Here is a 21643-nt window from a genome sequence, read left to right on the forward strand (position 1 = left end):
GATTTAGACTATAGGAAGAAGACTCCGATGAAGCAAAATAAGAAGTGGGTGAGCAAATGAGATATTAATTTGCAAGAATGTCCCAATACAAATGAAGAGATAAAAGAGGTTGTGTTAGAAAAATTCAAGACTACCATGCAAAGAAAACAAATTGATTGAAAAAATGTACTATATCAAAGAGTTCAACCCCATGTGGAAACATGATGAAAAAGTTCATTAAGGACTATAATTAAGGGAAAGGCTAAAATTTTAGTTGCTCTCTTGAAGATTAGGTTTCATCATCTTATATGTGAGACGGTCCAATGAAAAATTCCAAAAAAAGATTGGGAAGAATGATCTAACATTTTATGTAGTAGAAAGGTGGTTGAAATCCTAAAATGTACAGCATATGAGGACGTTAATATTCACTCTAAGAATATAATACAAATAGAGAGTCTGAATGAGATTTATAGAAGACAGGACTTCACCAGACGAGAGGTTTCTTAATATAAAAATTGACATCAAAACTTGGAATATCTTCGTCCTGCTTGATCTCGTTTATTGAAAAGTAGAAATCTGCCCTATTTACTATGCACGATCTACATGGCGCAATTTTTATGATGGAACTTTTGCAGGACTCGTGGGGTAGAAAGGTCACATATAAAGAATCGGATTTTCGTGTGTATTCATTTGCTTACAAGCTCAGCGATGTCCACTATTATGATAAGGAGTCTAAAACCGATTGCTCTGATCAACAATGTCACAGATGATTCCAGAGGTCTTATGATTGCTACATATTTTTGTGAGTACTGGAGTTATCTTTGAATCTTGTGATTACCTGAGTTCATTAAAATTTCTGCTCAAGGAATTGGATTGCGATAGTTCCTGTCATTTTAATCATTATTTGAAGCTATGGTGAAGTTGAGGCATATTTCTCTGGAAGAGGTTAAGGAACACAACACAGAGAGGAGTTGCTGGTTCATAATTGCTGATCAGGTAAATGTTCTTCTACTCTTGCATACTATTTAGGGAGTAATTGAATTTCGTTTGGGCTGGGACTGCGCTGGATCTAAAAAATCGATGAGCTCTAAAATGTATGCTGTTCGGAAGAGGTTATAACAAAGTTGTTTACGCATTGGTTGACTAAATCTGATATCCAATATCTTATTATATTCAAAATTAGTTTAATTTACCTACAAGTCCACGGTGGCCCTGAAAAACCTTAGCATCGACCGATCGACGTATTTAAGTCTGTGTAAATCTACCCGGAGATTAAAGGCAGCCAGGTACACATTCAAAGGTTTTTTTATAGTCAGACACCAACCTGAATTTCAAATGCTCCTTGCCTTTAGTTTTCCCTAAGTCATTGTTCACTGGGTCTTGCAATGCTTGAGAAATTGGCCCAAAATAAATATTAAATAGTTCATCTCTGCACAGGCTAATGCAGCTTGCGTCAAAACTGCACAACTAGTAAGCTTCCATTAATTCCTTTACACTTCATTTGTTTACTATAGCAATCCTTTTATGTTCTATTTTTTATTTATTTAAAAAAATAATAATAAAGGTTTTAATCATGGTCCCTCATCTGTATAACCATGGGTGAAGAAAGCCAAAGAAGCGGTAGCTTTAAACAAACATTACTTGATTTATAGGTTATTGCATATGGCCAGACAATAAGCGAGACTATCAAAATGCTACTGAAATTTCCTTGATCACCAAGAACATTTTAGAATCCTTAGTAAGATTAACAACTGTGAAAATGATCTGTGAACTGAGTGAGATACTCCCAAACAGCTCGTCAACAACCAATATTTCAATGTTGCTTCTCACAAACTCCTCCTAGGTGTACTTATCAATGTGTTATAACAACATACACTTAAGTAAACATGACTTGCAGATCAGAAAAACATCATACCAACAATAGAATGAATGACAACTTAAAAAGGAATGCATGATAATGACAGTACACAAGGGTTTGACCTGGAGAAACTCCCGTGTGGGGAAAAAACTGCAGCAAGGGAGAGCTAAAAGCTTTCTGTATCCTCTATGAAATCAGTTCAGTACATTGTAGTATGATTTACACACATCAAACTAAGCTCCATCCAACAACAATGAACTTGTACAACCTACAATGAAGTCTGCTGTCCTCAAATCCCTGTTTTTCTTTGACATTAACTTGCAACCATGAAGTTACCAAGAGGAAAACTTGAGTGTCAACCTTTGATTGATGTCCAAAACTGCTTAATATGGACCTCTACACATCCGTCTGGCCTCAAAGCCCTTCAAATTCCAACCTTTTGTTTGGCTTGTAGTGAATTGCCGATACTGCTAGGAGATGAATTGTGATGGACCTAGGGTTTTAAACTTTGACCTAACCAGTTTAGAATGGATAACAGCAGGTTAAATATTTACATATAAACTCCAGTGAAATATTCAAACAATTTTCAATTTGCACAGTTCACAGAATTGGATATTCAATCACTTTTTTACACATCTTATAACAATTTCCAGCTATTGTTTAACTCAAATCTCAGTTAAACAATCAGTAATGAACCTGGTACAAGGCAAATGTAGTATGTAAGAAATTACAGCTGACTGAAACTCAGACCAGTAGTGACCTGATCAAATAACTGACCCCTAAACCCTCTTGTTTCTGTGATCTGGACCAGAGGTTGCAACACATACAAGTGGGAATTGATGCCTTTAGACTTCTGGAAGCTGATGTTCACCCTCAGCTTGAGGTGTAAAACCCTCAAGGTCACCAGCCAGCTGGTAACTTTATGCAGGGCTGTGATCTGAATCACCACTCTGTATTGATCTAGGCTTGCTAGTAACTGTGACCTCTCTTCTAGAACTGCAGTTCTGGATCTGAGCATCTTTTTTTGTTCTTTGGTGACCACCTAATTATGTTAGATTCTTTCCCTACGCCAGTATCTGCAGTGGATAGTTGCCCAGATAATACTCAAACCCTCTCCTATGCTGGTTGCTGCAGTGATCATCGCACAGGTGATGCTCAGCAGATCAGATTTGAACGGTCTGTTCACCTGGATAAACTGGTGATCTCCTGATTCTGTAGCATTAAAGGTTTGTGGCAGGTTTAGCTCATCTTGTGCATGGGCCTTAGATCTGGGGTTTGAGCTACCTTAGGAAGATCCGCCAGATATCCTGGTGTCCTCAGTGACTTGTGATGATAAAGCTGTACCTGCTGTAGCTTGATTTCATCCACTCGAGATGTTGGTAATCCCTTTTGCTTACCCTAGAAGTGATGAAAAGTAGCAATCGGCACTCTGCAAGTGGATTAATATATATTGCAGTCTTGAAACACTAATAAAGGTCTTATTAACGAAGGAGGGTTTTCATCCTAACCTCAGTATGCTCTGAACAGAGGGTTTTGTCCCTGTTCGGAGCAGCGAAATTCGTTGCAATAGAAAAATAACAATCCTCAAAGCATCCCTGAAAATAGTGCCTGGTACAAATTTTATAGTTCATTGTAGAATGGGACCCAAGGCCCTAAATTGGGCACCAAAACTAATATTTGAAATTCACTTTATTTATTATTTTATTGTTTGTATTTATATTAAATATTTTATTAATTAATATGTATAGGTGGCGTTAATAACACCCTTATTTAGGACTGCACTGGGGCCTGACCTTAAGAGAAAGGGACATGACATGAATGCGCATTTACCACAGACTTGGTGAGTTGCTGGGCTTATTGATGAGTTTGCTGTGCCATTTGACAATTTTGCCACCTGTGGAAAGTGGTGAATTTGCAAAAACGGGAAAACTACTTTAGTTAGAAACGTGCACATGTGTCACATTTCTTCCCTAGAATGCTTCAGGTCATCCTAAGTCTGAATTTGACCTGTACACAAGTTGCTCATGCCATAAAACTGATGAAACATGTTATTCTTTGTGAAGGTGCTCTTGGAATCGCTTTCAAGCACAACAGGGATCCATTTTCAGATTAGATCTCTCCAATTGGGAGGCCTTTGGTCATCAAAAGCTTAGAGACTTGTTAGGTGAGGACCTTTCTTCCCCACATCCTCTTTAGGGTGCCATTTTGCCTTGGATGGAAGTTGCACAGTTTACAAACCCTCTACATGTCTGCATCTCCTTTTGGAGAACCACATCATTTTCCAGCTCTTGAAAAGGACCTAGAGAAAAATCTTCAACTGAATGTAGCAGCAATTCTTCCTCTTCATCCAACATGTGGGCTTAAACAAATGTAAGTTTTCTGCATTAAACACTGAATAGATTTTCATATATGATGGCAAGACAAGTTGAAAAGCATTCTTATTGACTTGCTTCAGTGTAAAAAAGGGTTCATACCTCATTCATTTCATCTTCTGTATTTGTCCTTGGAGTCTATCTTTTCTGATGTACAATCAAACTTTGTCACCCTTCTCAAACTTGTGCTTGAGGTGGTGCTGATCATGTCTTTGTTTGTACCTTTCTTAACTCACTTTCAACTTCGCAGATGTATTTATCATATACGCCATGTCAAACTTTAAGTCAGCATTTTCCCGCTTTTCTTGGGACTGTCCTGAAACAACATCAAGTGGGCTTGGAGGTACATAACCATAGCATGTCTCAAATGGTGGAGGATTTGTTTAAGAATGTATAGCCCAGTTGTAGAAATGCTATATATATGCAAGAATCTCATCTTACATCTTAGGATACATCATATTATAGCTTCAGAGTGACTAAATCAATGTTTTATTTAGTATCTCAGTTTGTTCATTTGTTTGAGAATGGAAAGTGGTTGTTTTCCTCAATTGGTTATCCATTTTTTCGGATAAAGTTCAGCAAAATTTACCAAAGAACCTTGAATACCAGTTTGATAAAATACCCTGAGGCAAACCAAAGTGTACCCACACATTGGAAAAGGAAAGTTCAGCTGCATTTTTACTCGCCAGTATCTTCTTGTGTGGAATTAAGATGCACATCTTTCTACACTTATCGACCATCATGAAGAGATAGTCATGCCTATTTCTTGTCACAGGCATACTGCTCACAAACTTGTTAGTAATTCAAGATCATAAATTTTAGCCATGATAATTATTTACCAAATCGAATGAACAATATACAACCAATTAAATATTTAGAGAAATATAAGATCAATTTAACATGGTACCAAGGAATTTACGTGGAGAAAATATTATGGTAAAAAACCCCACAAAAAAGCATCATTATTTGTATGAGAAAACTTACATTGTTTGTCAACTAGACTAAAAATGTTGACTTTCCACAAACTCTCCTCCCCTTCTTTCAATGCCTCGATACCTTTTGCAGTAATGCAAAATTATCATACACATCACGAATGCCATATTTCACTAGATACAAGTGTTGAAAATGTAGCTAGGTCCTATCCCTTGATTGGGCCGGCCTAGCTTGGTAAATTTTAATGTGGCCTTCGGCCTTAAAATTTATTGTGTATGGGCCTATTTGGGATATTGTGTAACTTGTAAATTCAATAGGTCAGGACCTATTAATATGTAACTTGTAAAGTGTTATTGGTCAGGTCCTAACCAATGTAACTTGTGATATTGGTCTGACCCTATAATGGCTAATGTAACTTGTGGTTATAAATGGGTCTGACTATATAATGTAACTTGTGAATTTGTAATTTGGCGCCAAAGCCGACCTAGGCATAAGGGTTAAGGGCATGTATATAAAGGAAGTGACTTGAGGTCACAAGTGATATAACATAAGCGAATATCATCTGCCTTAATGTGATCTGTTCTGCTCCAAAAAATTAGCGAACTATATTCTGAAGTCAACGAAATTGTCTTCTAGCTGGGCGAACATCTTTCTAGGTCTGCTGAACCTGCTCCTAGGTCTGCCGAGTCTGCCCCAAGGCTGCCGAACCTGCTCCAACGCTATTGAACTTACTTCAGGCTGTGCTACATCTGTTCTAGGGCAAGCGAACTCCCTCACATGATCTGCAATCAACAATCTGGGTGATTGTTCAAATCTGACCTGAACTGTGATTCAGATAAGTTCTTTGTATGCCCTAAAAGGGCAGTATTGTAATCTGCTGCTATATCTAATCTAATCAGATCTGAGATCTTTGGTTGCTGGGTTTTTCCTCCAAGAGGGAGGTTTTCCCAGGGTACATGTGTGTTATGTGTATGATTTACTTTGCATTCTGATTTTCTGTTCTATACCGCTAATCTGATCGCTAAAAACTAACAACAAGAATCCCTTAAATATATGGCTGGACATAACCATCCATTAGCATTGGGTGATTATACCTTTTCATTCAGATATATGATATTTAGTTAATAAAATAATGTTTTGTATTATTCTTTTAGATAATTTTCAAATCCAAATATGTATGTGGCCTTTATATGCTAGATTATATAAGGCTAAACCTTATATGAAAATAATCCATATTTAATGCTATTAGAACCACTTATAAATAAGTTTGGCCCTTCAATAAACATTATTCTCCAACACTCCCTCCTAATGCTTATAGTGGATTCATGTTGTCAATTTAAAAGAAAAGAAAAGACAAAACTGTTGACTAACATAGGTCTTCTTTGACAAGTATGCCACAGGGATAAAATATATGCCGAGATAAAGATAATGCATTCTAGACTACATGATAAACCTCATATCATAATTTAGAATCATTTTTTCTTAGAATGATGCATAAGATGTCTTGTAGATTTTCTTGTTGGAGCCCTCTTAAAGAGGCTTCTCAAAACAGCTCCCCAAGTTCTTTTGACAATACATAATGCCTGTATGTCTTACATGCAATGCCCATAGGTTACATGAGCCCATAGGTCTTACATATGATGCTCTTTATAGATAGAAGAAGTGATCTGAAGAAAGATATACATAATGCCGATATGCCTTACAAACAATGACCATGTGTCTTACATGTACCTTTAGGTTTTACACATGCTCTTATGTCTTACAAATGATGTTTCTAGGTTTCATATGCGATCTCTTACGAGTGCTTTTAGGTCTTACTTATAATGCTCGAATGTCTTACACATGCCACATAATTTTTGTAGGTCTTACATACAATACCTGTAAGGCTTACATGTCCTTTAGGTCTTACATATGATGTCTATAGGTCTTACATAGACTGTCTGTAGGTTTTATATGTGCCACATAATGTTCGTGGATGTTAAATATAATGCTTGTAGGTCTAAAATGTGCCCTTAGGTCCTATCCAATTCCCATAAATATTACATATAATGCCCATAGGTCTTACATGTGCCACATAATGCTTGTAGATTTTACATATGATGCCCACATGTTTTACACGTGCCTTTAGGTCTCGTCCAATGACCATAGGTCTTACATACAAATTTAGCTAGTAGGAGCTGCCATTATCATGCACTTGTCCCCTCAATGAAAACTCCTTTACATATAACAAGGTTTTGAATTTATAGAATTTGACATTACATAGAGATCTTGTAAATATATCTACCACTTGATCACCAATTTGGTAGAATTGGAGAGTAATTTTACTAATAAGATGTTTTTCTTGAATGAAGTGTGTATGGACTTCAATGTGCTTTTTTTTTTATGTTGAACAAGATTCTTGGCAAGAGCATTATAGCTTTCGCTATCACATAATAAAGTGGTACTTTCATGACTATGCATATGAAGCTCATCCAATATTTGCTTAGGCCATTTTGATTCCTTTGTTGCTTCTATTACACCTCTGTAAACAAAAGAGCCACAATCAATTGTTTCTTGCTACATCATGTGATAACACTTACACCATATTTAAAGACTTAGGTGAATTTCCTATCAACAAAATCACCAAAATAGTTAGTATTACAATAACCAAATAAACTAACATTCTTGGTGTAGGAATGATAAAGATCATAATTAAGTGTACCTTTAACGTACCTTAATATTCTATTTGTCATTTTCCAATGATATATGTATTGATCTTGCATTAATCTAGATGCAATACCTGCTGCATGGTAATATCAGGTCTAGGTGTAGTTATGTAAATCAAACTTTTTACTAATTGCCTCTACAAAGTAGGATTTTTTTTCACATGATTGTTTAGGATCTAATTTAATAAGAGACATGATATTTTCATAGTTGGTGATACTGTAAGATAGTGTTTATGGATTAAACTGCTTTGTTATTTTTAGCATCAATGTTTCGATCACACTATATGATCTTTCATTAGGATGAGAATGAGGAGTAGGTTTACAATCCATTATATTAAATTTCTGAAGTAAATCTTGTGCATATCTTATTTGAGATATCACAATAGAATACATATCCAATTAAATTCTACATGCAGGGGTTGGCCAGTGCTCCTTCAAATGGCAGCTCACAATAATTACCGCAAAAGTTAAGAGGGGATAGCCAAATATTATAATGTGGGTGAGTGGAAAGTAGGATGTGGAGTCGTCGTCCTAATGGGTCTTTTGACTTCTAATAAATCTTTGATATCCCAATTCCTTGAATCATTATAATATTTTTATTCTAATGGAATTCCAGATAATCTTTCATTCACAAGTTTGTCCACAATATGGTCACACTTTGAAACAATGCTTATAATCAATCTTGTCAAAACCATCACCAATAAGAAGAATCTCTTATAGGAAACTTCTCAATTTCCAATCTTTCAAAGATTTATTCTTGCAAACCTTGGTAATAATCTGGGATTCTCCTTCCACTTCTAAAGAGCCGCAACTTAGGGAACTAGGCATCACGAGCCCTTTCAGAAGTGCCACTGCTTCAGCTTTGTTATTAGTCTGTGAACCCAAGAAAAAGGAACCACTTTGAATAAATGAGCCATCATAAGATTTCTCCACAAAATCCACTCCTGTACGACCTGGATTATGTTTAGTTGTACCATCAAATTTTCATTTGGAAAACACCTTGTTGATGGGTTTTGTGACCTCACCGACACAGAATAAAGTTTCCCAACGGTCACCTTATCCTCTCTTGATCAAAATCAAATGTATGCTAAGATTGCAAGAAGATCATACATTGACTCCAAGGTTCCAACTGTGTACTAGCGACTTTACTGTGGATATAGACTTGTTTGGCTTTGATGTTTGCTGGTAATCCAAGGGGACTTACGTTTGATCATTCTTTCACTTCTCTGTTGTGGCTAGAACTTCATCATCGGATATAGCAATTCTTTGATGCTTCTGCTTCAAACAAACTAAACTGGAATGAACTGAAATTAAAGGGGGAAGGGTTTAGAAAGCTATTCTAATCTAAGAACTTAGTAGATAGCAATGATTCGGATGAGATCAACCACACTTCACTTTGCTACTAGAAGACAACTACATGAAGTGGGTGCAATCTTCAAAGGTTATGCTTGAAAGGTTTTAAACCATTGATGAACACCATCAAAGAACAATGTTCATCCCACGATTCAGATTAAGCGCATACATAAAATAGCTCAGTCCAACCTTGCATTGTTGATAAAAATCAGCTCTCAACAAAAGGTATGAGCAAGCGATCTTCACCTTAAAACACTGCAGTCAACCTTGTTCATCTAAATGCTTGAAAATAAATTTCTACTCTAAGTGAGGAAGATGAAACCATGCAAGTTTTGAAAAATAACTTAAGTGAACACCATCAGAGAACAATGCATCATTGTTATTATCTTAATAACTTATCGCAACAATTTCATACAAATCTCCCTGCTTTTACAAACGAAGGAGTGAACCCCTTTTATAGGCCTCCAACTTTAAAATGGACGGCCTAGATTACAAACTGATCAACGACCAAGATTAACCATGCAAACCCTAATTAAGGTTTGACCAAAAGATTCCATGTATGACGCCACATAGTGGGAATAAATATTAATGATGCATCACACCCACTATCAATTAATTACATTTTACTCAAAATGGCACCTAAATTACATTAATTACCCATTACATTCAACAAATTGCCCATTATGTAAATAATGCATCATCACTTCCAAAATCGGCCACCGTGCATTAAATGCACCACTTCATCCAAATTCGTCCAACTTGCAATGATAAGCCACTATCTTCTTAAATGTGTTAAGCTGCCATGCAATTAATCAGCCATTACTTGGTCAAATATTCCCCAGCAATAAATGTGCCACCATGCCACCATGCTCTCAATAAACTCTCACTATGCAAATGGACCCTGCCGTCATAGGAACTTTTATAATTTATCAGGTTGTGCTTCATTAATATGGAATATTCTCTTTGCATGTTGCCAACTCATCTTTTGCAAGAATCTTTCCATTTCGGGCTCACAAAAGACATCTTGGAAATTTTCCTACATTGGAAGAATTTTGACAATCTTTTCCACTCTTGAAGGATTCTTGCTCATCTAGAATTCTTGGAGAGAGGAAATCCTCTCTAGAGAGATTTTTGTCCTAAAGGAATTTTCTTGTATTGTCATGCACACCTCATCCTAAAGGAAGATTTTTCAATCAACTGACCACTTTTTCCATGTTCAGGGAATTTTGTCTTGTCCTAAGTCCCGAAGAGAGAAATTTCCACTTAGCCAATTTCTCTGGTGCCTTGAAATTCTTCGCCTTGGGTGTATTTCTTCCCCGAGGAAGGAATTTTATGAATTTTGAACTTTTCTTCCTGAACCTTGATTTTCACGTCCTGCTTTCAACCTTGGGCACATTTTGGAACTGGAGAAGAAATTTGTTCCTTGAGGAAGGAATTTCTTCATGCCGTAGACAAATTTTACGTTGTTCATGAAGGGAAGGAAATTTTTCTTGCTCAATAATTTCTTTTGCTCGGGCGTCAATTTCATTATGTGCCGGATTTTATCCTTGGAGAAAAATTCCTCCACACCCCTTGTTTGGTTCCATGACTCCAATTTGGGTGCTAATTTCACCTTGTGCAAGAATTTTCAATTTGGAGGATAATTCCTCCTAGCCCTTGTTTTGGCGCCCATGCACTGCGGGCGGAAATTTCATGCTTTGGAAGAATTTATCCTTGGGAAGAAAATTCCTTCCCTACCACTATCTGGCGCTCTATCCATTGCTTAGGCGTTGATTTCACTTGATGCAAGAAAAATGCCTATTAATTAAATATTAAAGTTTAACCTAATGTAATTAACCTTTTCACCTAATATAAATAATCTTGACAGTAAGGCAATTTAATTTATTATAACCATTAATATATGTATCAATAATAAGAAATTGAGATAATAATTTGCAGTAGTGAAACATTAGGGCAATGACTATATGAAATTGATTAATACATATTTGTAAATCATGGAGAGGTAGCTTTCCTGCACGCAAAGGATTAGTTATAGGCCTAGGGTTTTGTTGACGTGTATTTTGTACACTATCAAACACAGAATAAAATACCTAAAGGTCTTTTATCCTCTCTTGAGTAAAGCCTCCGAATGCTGAAGATGTCGCGAAAAGGATCAATCGGGATGACTTCAAGGTTCTTGTATGTAGGGTCTCTACATGTGGATAAGCTCTTTGTGGTATGATGTGATTTGTTGGAATCACAAGGGGACTTACATTTGATGATTGAACGTCTGATCTGCTTTGAATATTGCTGGAACACAGGCTCTTACTAGCTTTGATTTGAAAAAAGGAAAAAAGATGAGGGCGAGGAAAGGATCTAATCCTAACACTAAGAATGTAAGAACAATGAATGATCTTTGATGAAATTCTAACTAAGTCTTGTTTTGACATCACAGGAACATCTCCACAAGGTTAGTGCGATCTTCGAAGGAAAGCTTTATGATGTTCAAATCATCACTGCAGGCATAGACACCATCAGGTTGATGCATATCAATGAAGAAATGACAATTGAAGTTAAGCTTAAGCTGAATGATTCCAGTTGACTACACAAGGCAAGTCTGCAATCAACAAACTGCTAGTAGTATGGATATACGAATTCCACCATCAATCAAGCAGATTTCTTCCACTCATCTAATAACATGAAATCAAACATGAGAAGTATAAAGACCATGCAAATTGTCGAATCGACCCATAAATTTCACCATTTCTTCAATGAAGTTACAAGTCTTTTACAACAACATCTTGGCAACAATCTTTGCCTTCTCTCTCTACTCTACTCTAATTGCTATTCTACTAGCTAATCACCTTCTAACTACTCTCTATTTGCTAACTCCTTTCTAACTGCTTCCAACTCCTATTCTCTAACTATTCTAACTCTTTTACAAAATGAAATGCCAGGGCTTATATAGTGCCCTCAATACAATTCGATGGCTTAGATCAATTCGAGATCAATGGCCAAGATTTTACAATGAAAACCCTAATTAGGGTTTGTTACAACCATTACATAACATTTAATGCTTGACCAATGATAAAATTGTATTGCTTGGACACATGTCCTCTCTAGAAAATTCGACCAATGAATAGCCGGGGTAGGTACATAGAAGTTTGTGCCACCTTCCATGAGTTAGGTACATTGAATCTGGACATGCTGAGGTGGACCACACTAACTGGAGAAGTGATGACTGGGATGCCACCTCGTCTGACACTTGTAACTTGATAGATATTCAACTTGATGTTGTTGAGAAGCTAGCTTTAATTAATTCATCTGGAACTATCTGCTTCTTCAACGAACCCTTGTTCTAACTTCTTGTGTCCTTGATGTGCAGGATGATTGTTGTACCTCGCCCTGGAATGCTGGATTGGAAGAGGTCGCCCTTATCTTGATGATGCTGGATCGAAGAAGGTTGTCCTTGTCGATGCTAGACTGGAGGAAGTTGCCCTTCTCCTTGCTTGATCGTCTTGGAGGAGACCGTCCTTGATCTGGCTTGATTTTCCAACTCCGGGATCTCCATTTGATGCCTACACAAAATATTAAAGTTAGTCTATTGAGCATCAAACCTTAAAGCATGAAATTTAAGACCTTTCAAAGGTAAAACTTAAGATATTAATTTGAAAAAAGCCATGATAAATCAAGAATTACACATTTTCAAATTAATAATGAATGGAATTTGGATCTTCAAGACTTAGACTTTACAAAATTGCAATGGGATCACAATAAGTCTTGAATAAGAACTTCAAAAATGATTCTTCATACCTCCTCCTTTGATTGTTTAACTTACAAAACCTTGGCAAAAGAAGGAAGAGGACCGGATTTTGTTGGGCAAGATTTATAGCCATCCCTTGGATGAAGTACGCCTCCTTTAGCTTGGAAAAGAACTCCACCTTCCTCTTCAAAAATCTGGAAATTCGCCTTCACATACCTTCAAAACATCTGGAATTTATCCTCCAATCTAGCAAGAAATACGCCTCTCCAATAGCCTTCAAGATGAATTTCGCCTTCCTTAGTCTCCACACTTGGTAGAAATTCGCTCCACACAAGCTAGATTTCGCACCTCCTTCCTTGCTTCTCCAAATCGCACTTGAAACAACGAGTGAATGATTTGAATAATGAAAAACACACCCCAAATATATAGAGCGCTCACCATTTCACCTCCCCATAGGCCGACTTGATGAAAATAGGCCAAAAAAATAAATAAAACTAAAAAGGAAGAGGCTGACTTAATTAAGCAATAAAAAATGATACCTCAAGCGCTCTTCTTTTTAAATTTTAATTTAATAATAATTAATTTCGAAATGCCTTAATTAATAATAAAAAAACGATTTTCCAAGGCTCAAAATTAATTATTAAATGCTATGCGCTTTTCATTAAATGCCAATTTAATTAAATTTTTTTAAAAATATTTCGAAGTTTTTGGGCGAACTTGGCATCTAGTGCGATTTGCTAAAATAAGGCAAAAAATAATGAATGTTGATAACTTCGCTCTGGTCCCTTGGAGAGGGACAGGAGCGCTCCTACATTTTTGTCCTCCATCCTTCATTTTTTACGTTCAAAACTTCATCCTTGACGTTCAAAATGGCATTTTATTTGGAACTTTAAGTTCAATTCATGTGATCTTTGGAAGGAGCTTGCCTTAAGGCATTTTCGCCCTGGTCCCTTGGTGAGGGACAGGAGCGACTTTTGGTTCATTGCACAAACTCTTGATCATATCAACCTCGAATTACTTTCTAGACGTAGAACATCACTCCCCACTTCATCTCAAGTCCCGGCAACAAGAAATAGCATTTCAAAATGTTAGGCACTTAGGCATTTTGAAGATTTCGCTCTGGTCCCTTGGAGAGGGACAGGAGCGCTCTAGCCAATTTTCATCGAATTTTGTGGTCCTTGCAACTCCATTCTTCTTTGAAGCACTTTAAATATCATTCCAAACTTGTGCCTTGGCCTGGACTCGTCCCAATTTGGAGAGGAAGGCTGGCTAATGTGTTTTTCGCCCTGGTCCCTTGGAGAGGGACAGGAGCGATTTTGCAACTATGAGCTTACTTGTGTTTTGCTAGCCTTCGAAATTATCTTCATTGTACCAATCACGCCCCTTTTCATTCATTTCAAACATAAAACTTGCTTTGCCTTTGCGAGAGATTGGCCTTGTGAAAAAATAGCTCTGGTTCCTTGGTGAGGGACAGGAGCGCCTATTATCTCTTGGGTTGATTTTCTCCTTCGTGGCCCACTCAAGTTATATTCAACGCACAAATCATGTTTTCCTTGATCTCTTCAAATCATAAAATCATTTTGATCCTGCAAGAACAGTTAAATTCGAAATTCAAGCTCCGGTCCTTCAGTGAGGGACAGGAGCGAATTTTGTCTTCTAGGCCAAAATGCTTCACTTTTCACCATGAAATGTCTTGGCTAAGGAAGATATCATCTTACTTCATGCTATGAATAAAAGTTAGTGTCCAAAAAAGGTCTAAAATTGTGCATATAAAGAAAATCGCTCTGGTCCTTCAGTGAGGGACAGGAGCGCCTTTACCTTTCTAGACAAAAACTCCATCATTTCATTGTCAAGTCTGGATGCTCTATCATGCTCATTTCGTCCTTCACCATGCCTTTGATGTTCCAATTTGACCAAACAAGGTCAGGAATGACTCAAATAAGCCTTTTCGCTCTGGACCCTTGGTGAGGGACAGGAGCGCTTTGCCTTGGTCCCTTGGAGAGGGACAGGAGCGAAATTCGCTCTGGATCCTCATTGAAGGACAGGAGCGAAATTTGACTTTTTGAACTCTCTATCAGGATAATTTTTATGGAATATAACATTAAAGTATAAGTGACATTTCCTTCTATCTTTCTTCTTTCTTATACTTTAAGTTATATTCCATATATACTTTCAGGATGTTTGAGAGTGGTTTCAGACCTCCAGGAGTTATATTGCAAAATCTAGTTTTTTGAGGTTTTTCAGTTTCCAGACTTAGTCAAATTTCAGGATCAGGACATTCTAGACTTAGCCAAATTTCAGGATCAGGACTTTCAGACTTAGCCAAATTTCAGGATCAGGACTTCACTCCAGCAGGACCTGCTATCCTATTGATCTCCCCGACAGCACTCAAAATGCAAAGGCTAACTAACAAAACCCTAAAAGACCTAAAAAAAACAAAAAAAAAAACAAACCCCAAAAAAGCAAAAAACAGGGGTCCCCATTTGCAATGGGGCGATGTGTGAAATGGTCACAACAGGTTTCCAGGCAAGGAAGCATTCCAGGAGGACACGGTTCCTACACAGAACCCCACATGCCTTCACGACATGAAATAAACACAGCCTTGGCCAGGACACTCCTAGGTGTATGCTGTACCCCGAGTTGGACACACACTGCATGCCCCTTCTCCAATGCCCAATGCCCAACCACTAGACCTTAACTATCCCCTCTCTTGTGCTCCTTTCAATTTTTCTTTCTCTTGTATTCTTCTCCTTCTCTAGGTATAATCTCCATACCTGCCCCATTCTCTATTAATTTACGGGTTTTAATAATACCCAATGGGTGACTGCAAAAGTCACACCCTTTCATTATAATAATATTTAAGAATTACTTTGATTTATATATTATTTTATTACAAATTCTTTCACAGGAAAAAGTCATAACATTTCTCCCCTTGTAATTTAGCTATTGTCCTCAATAGCAAGAGATGCATCTGCATCACAACTCAAATAAAAACACATAATTAATAACTAAAGAAATAGCTTTTGAACATATTTATTCTTCATAATATTTCTATTTGTTTATTTTTTTCCTTCATTCATAGATATCCTTCTAGTCTAGCTTAAATTAACAAGTATTTCCAAGGGAGTCACTTTGCCAATCAAAATTATGACAAGAAAACATATATCTCTTCTATCAAAAAATTATAATTGAATAAATTAATTTTATTCCATATGTTTAAGGTCATATATTTTAACTTCATCAATTTTCTCTCATATGACGCATTCTCTTTAACATATACATTTAAATAATTTTGTAACTTAAAATTTATAAACTTTTTATGTCTTAACATAACATTTTACTAGGGTATGACATGTACATCCTATACAATGTAGTGGCTTGTCAATAAAAATTATATATTATATATATATATTCAAAATGTAGTCAAAGTTGATAATCATGCATTCCGGACTACTTAATTATTCCCTTTTGTTATAAATCGAAATAAATGTAAACTTTTCAAGTATCATTGTCTTATAAAATAAAGGACATGTACAATGTTATTGGGTTGATCAAGTCTAATAACACGGTACACTAGGTAAAGATAGTACTACAAATTCATTACTAGCATCTTAAAAGTAAACCCACAATACAGTATGAACACCCACAAGGCATTTTATAGAAAATCGTTGTAACATTTCTTTTGTTTAAGTAGCTAATGTACTTGAATTTGAATTTTAAATTGAGGTTGAGGAGACTAATCAATTCAATCATAAATAGAAATTCAAAGATTGTCTCTCCCCTTGTAAAGTTCGCCATGTCCCTATGTTTGCTCTTAAAATCTTTAAACTCGTCAAAATCTTGTAAAACCCTGTATTATTATAACCAATGTACTATAATAAGTTAATATTTTACTATTTTTAAGACAAAAATGATCTTATGATCTATGGGTTATTGGTAACTTTAAACAAAATATCAAGTTATTTGCACAAGAAAAGCTTAAGCTTTTAGTATTATTATTATTATTATTATTATTATTATTATTATTATTATTATTTTTATTATTATTATTACTTTCCTTCAAAATTTCATTCACTTTTATTATCAGAGATAGGTTAGTTAGATGTAGAGATTCTAGGGTATTTTTAATTTCAAAGGACGAATAATTGTGGACATCCCTAGGTATACTAATCTCAAATATAACAACAACCACAACTTCTTCTTCAATCTATTCATAATCGATGAAATGTATATCTAAAGATATGGTGGTTTTAGAGCTACTAGATTCTTGAACTGGGAGACAAGACTTTTGCGGCCTCTTAAATGGAAATTTTTATTGCGAGTTGAATTTGTTTGTAGGCATGAGGCAGGAGGCATTTTTAGCTATTTGAAAACTATTGCAAATTATAGCCTACCGGTTTTAAAACATTCCCTCAAAATCGCAATAGCACTTGCCAAAGTGGCTATACGAACATTATATAAAATGCAGATATATATAGTTCTATTTATTTATTTATTTATTTTTTCCTGATTTATGCGATGCATCCAGATATGGGCTGTCAGATTGCAGAATCAAACAATTCAATTTTACACAAACAACTTTTTATAAGAAGACATGATTTAAAGCAAGATGTATGGCTTTACAAACAGGGTCTTGAGGCCCAAAATTAACAATTTGTTCTTTGTTCGCTTTATATGGGCATTCTTCCATGAGGTTGTGCATTATTACAAGAACAATAGTTGTTTAGGGGCCAGCATCGTATGTCATTCCACTCATCAATAATACTCAGAGAGTACATTTGTTTCTTAGTCTTTTGGAAGGATGTAAAAATACAACTGCCATGGACTGACCTCAATCATTTCAGTTGACTTTGCAAGGTTAAGAGATCATGTTCTCACTTTTTATGCTCATATTGCAAAATACCATTACTATGCGTTAATACTGCAGTGGGAACTAAGATATTTACTTGGAGTATTGAGATTTGTATCAAAAGTTGAGAGTTTATCTATTATCATTTGGTCATCTGTTGGGAAGATTTATATTCTATTTCACTGGTGTCTTGAGTCCTAGACATTTTAGTAGTTTACAAGGTATTAGAATCTATTTATTTCTAGAATGATATATTCCTGGACATATTAGTATTTTACATTATCTAAAACATTATTGAGTGATGATTGTTTGTGTGATTTGTGTTAATGCATGGTAGCTTATGCAAGATAAGATATTTCTAACCTTCCTTGTTCTGTTATTTACATGCTTCATGTCTAAACTTATATTGCATATGATTATCGGATTTTACAAACATTGCTTAGCATATTAAATGCTATAAGTTATCGGGTTATTAGCCGATACATACTTGCTATCGGGTGCATAACTATTGGCACCGATCCACATCTGTTATCGGGCTTAATCATCGGGCATATTTGTTATCGGGCTTAATACATACACCGCTTCATTTGGAATTAACAGTGGTTAACAACTGCACTGGTTGGATTACTTACATCGTGCATTTTGAATCATCGGTGTTTACATGAACCGATTCATTATCTTGATCAATCATTATATTATATTACAATATGCTATCAAGGTTTTGAACCGATAAACAGCCTTGTGTTAATGGTATAATTACAAAGGCACCGATCAATGGGTGCATTGATCGGTCATGCCTAAAAGGCATGACCGGTCAATACACCAATTGACCGGTTGCCTAAATGATATATATACCAATTGAATTCATTTGGAGATGACATAGAAAACATAAAATGATCTCTCTCTTTCAGACCTACAGATAAAATCAGAATTATTAGACATCAACATAATTCCTCATATACATTTATAGCATACATAGTTCATAACTTGTTCTTTAATTGAAATTGAAATAACTTTACAATTTGAAGCCTTCATAGTCCGGTAAGCCAATCAACTTTAACTCATGCTATGATTATTTGGAAGATGACAATGTGTTCATAACTAATAATTCCAGGTATAAGTCACAAGTTACAACTAAGAGTTCTGAACATTGCAATATTATCAATCTCATATTATATTGCTGATATTTTATTCAATTAAAGAGCATGATCAACCTGTATTTTACAACAGAGTTTTCAATTTGGGACTCAATTACCAGAATTTGTGTTTTTACAATTTTATTACAGGCTTATTTACTAGATAAAATTAAGAGAGTAAGCTTCAGGAACCTAAAATATTCTATAGAATAATATACGATAGGGAAGATACCAAGTGATACAATTTGAAGAAGTAAATGTTGAAATATCATTAGTTGAAGCTTGAGAAGTTCATAATTATTTTATAATATCAAAAATATCAGAAAACTTTGATTATAAAATACTACAGTATGTGTGTGTTGAGTATCACCCATACTATTGATTGATGATATCATAAATGGATGTATATTTTTGTATAACCTCGACAATTCAATAGCTTGGGAAGTTGAGAAAGGCTATGCCCATCCTCACTTTGAAAGGGTTAAGATATGCCAGAATTAAGGAAGCGAAGCACAAATTTATCCCACCATTTAAAAGTTTGTCTCATTCATCCAGTAAAAATATCTATATTGGAATGCATATTTTCATGGTGAATGATAAGGGTAATGAAGAAGTCTTTTTTTTGTTCATTAAAGATTATTTTGCAAAATTATTTACGAGTTAGAGGGTAAAAATATATTCTTGATGATTTTCTGATAATTGCTTAAAACTAGTGATTTTGGTATAAGGTAAAAGGGATGGCTTTTTTTTTTTTTTTAAATGGTAAGTGGTATCATTTGTGGGGATAGCGCCCTATATTAATAAAAGAAAATAAATACATAGTTATGTTATCACATATCCAAAATCTCTTCACCTAAGGAAGGAGCATAGCTACATAGTTATGTTATCACATACCAAAATCTCTTCACCTAAGGAAGGAGCATAGCTACATTACATCCTAATCATTAGAGTCCTAATCCCTAATTCTGTCTAATAAAGTGAAGGATATCCACTACTGCATCCCCTATGCTGAGGAGATTGTCAGTTGACCCCTCCGATAGCCACCAATCATCAGATTCTAGGAGCCTCCTGAAATTGTTGAGGTTGCCGCTCAACACACCAGCTTTGAACGTGCACTAGACCTCTCTCGCGAACCGGATTTCCTTCTCTGCTCTGCTCCGTGAGCCGCCTCACCATCAGTCTCCTCCTCCTCTCTGTGGTCTGAGTCTGTCATCTCTGTCATGCCCGCGTCCAGCTCCTCTCCCTCATCATCCTCCTCCACTTCCTCTCCTTCTGCATCCAACTCCTCGGCGTCATCACCATCTGACTCCTCCTGACCACTGCCCGACGAGTCCTCTGTGTCGGATGCGGAAGAAATGCTCTTTGCAGGCTCAAAATATAGCTTCAGGATGCTCTCCCTGGCCCCTTCCCGTAGTTCAAAAATAGCATCCGCCACGGCATGGATATTCATGGGGTTAACAAATCCTTGTATCAAGCCGAGTAAAAGGGATGGCTTTGTAATAAACTATTAATTTGTAATGAAAATTTTACCATTCCAATGAAAAAATAGTTTTCAAATTTCATTTTAAATAATTCATGGATATGGGTAAAATAAAGCTTCTTTATAAGGTGATTTTGAATTTAAATTTATCTTCGATTGTAATTTATCTGAGGTAAATTTTAATTGCAGTAGGGGCCCGAAATACTTTTCTATGTTAATAAAATTGTGATTTATTTTCAAGATTTTGTTTATGGGATAAAAGAAATTTCTTTCGTAATGTGCTACCCTAACATTTATTTCTAGTTTTTGGCTCAGATCGATTTGGCTCTGATACCAAATGTAATGGTACTTTTCCTCTATGGTTAATTAAATATTAGCAGTGGATTAAATAAATCAAATATTAAAGTTTAACCCAATGTAATTAACCTTTTCACCTAATATAAATAATCTTGACAGTAACGCAATTTAATTTATTATAAACATTAATATATATATCAATAATAAAACATTGAGATAATAATTTGCAGTAGTGAAACATTAGGGCAATGACTATATGAAATTGATTAATACATATTTGTAAATCATGGAGAGGCTGCTTTCCCGCACACAGAGGATTAGCTATAGGCCTAGGGTTTCTAGGCAAGGAAACACTCCAGGAGGACACAGTTCCTACACAGAACCCCACATGTCTTCACGGCATGAAATAAACACAGCCCTGGCCAGGACACTCCCGGGTGTACGCTGTACCTTGAGTTGGACACTGTTGACGTGTATTTTGTACACAATCATACACAGAATAAAATACCCAAAGGCATCTTATCCTCTCTTGAATAAAGTCGCTAACTGCTGAAGATTTCGCAAGAAGGATCAGTTAGGATGACTCCAATGTTCTTTTTAGTAGGGTCTCTATGTGTGGATAAGCTCCAGTGGTATGATGTGATTTGCTGGAATCACAAGGGGACTTACATTTGATGATTGAACTTCTGATCTGCTTTGCTGGAACACAGGCTCTTACTAGCTTAGATTTGAAAAAATGGAAAAAGGATGAGGGCGAAGAGAAGATTTAATCCTAATACTAAGAATGTAGGAGCAATGATTGATCTTTGGTGAAACTCTAACTAGGTCTTGTTTTGACATCGAAGGACCATCTCCACAAGGCTAGTGCGATCTTCGAAGGGAAGCTTTATGATGTTCAAATCATCACTGCAGGCATAGACACCATCAGGTTGATGCATA

At 36.0% G+C, this 21643-nt stretch overlaps 1 protein-coding gene across 1 annotated transcript in view; it reads left to right on the forward strand.

The window, feature by feature from the left end:
* The first annotated feature begins 380 nt into the window (after positions 1-380).
* Positions 381-21643, forward strand: part of LOC131069113 (cytochrome b5) — a 38376-nt gene continuing 17113 nt past the window's right edge. Inside the window, exons 1-2 of the mRNA XM_058004427.2 lie at positions 381-781; positions 890-975. Of these exons, the coding sequence (XP_057860410.2) occupies positions 688-781; positions 890-975 (180 nt within the window). The 5' untranslated portion in view covers positions 381-687. The remainder of the gene's footprint in view (positions 782-889; positions 976-21643) is intronic.

This window comes from Cryptomeria japonica, chromosome 1, assembly GCF_030272615.1.
Source record: "Cryptomeria japonica chromosome 1, Sugi_1.0, whole genome shotgun sequence".
Classification (NCBI taxonomy): Eukaryota; Viridiplantae; Streptophyta; class Pinopsida; order Cupressales; family Cupressaceae; genus Cryptomeria; species Cryptomeria japonica.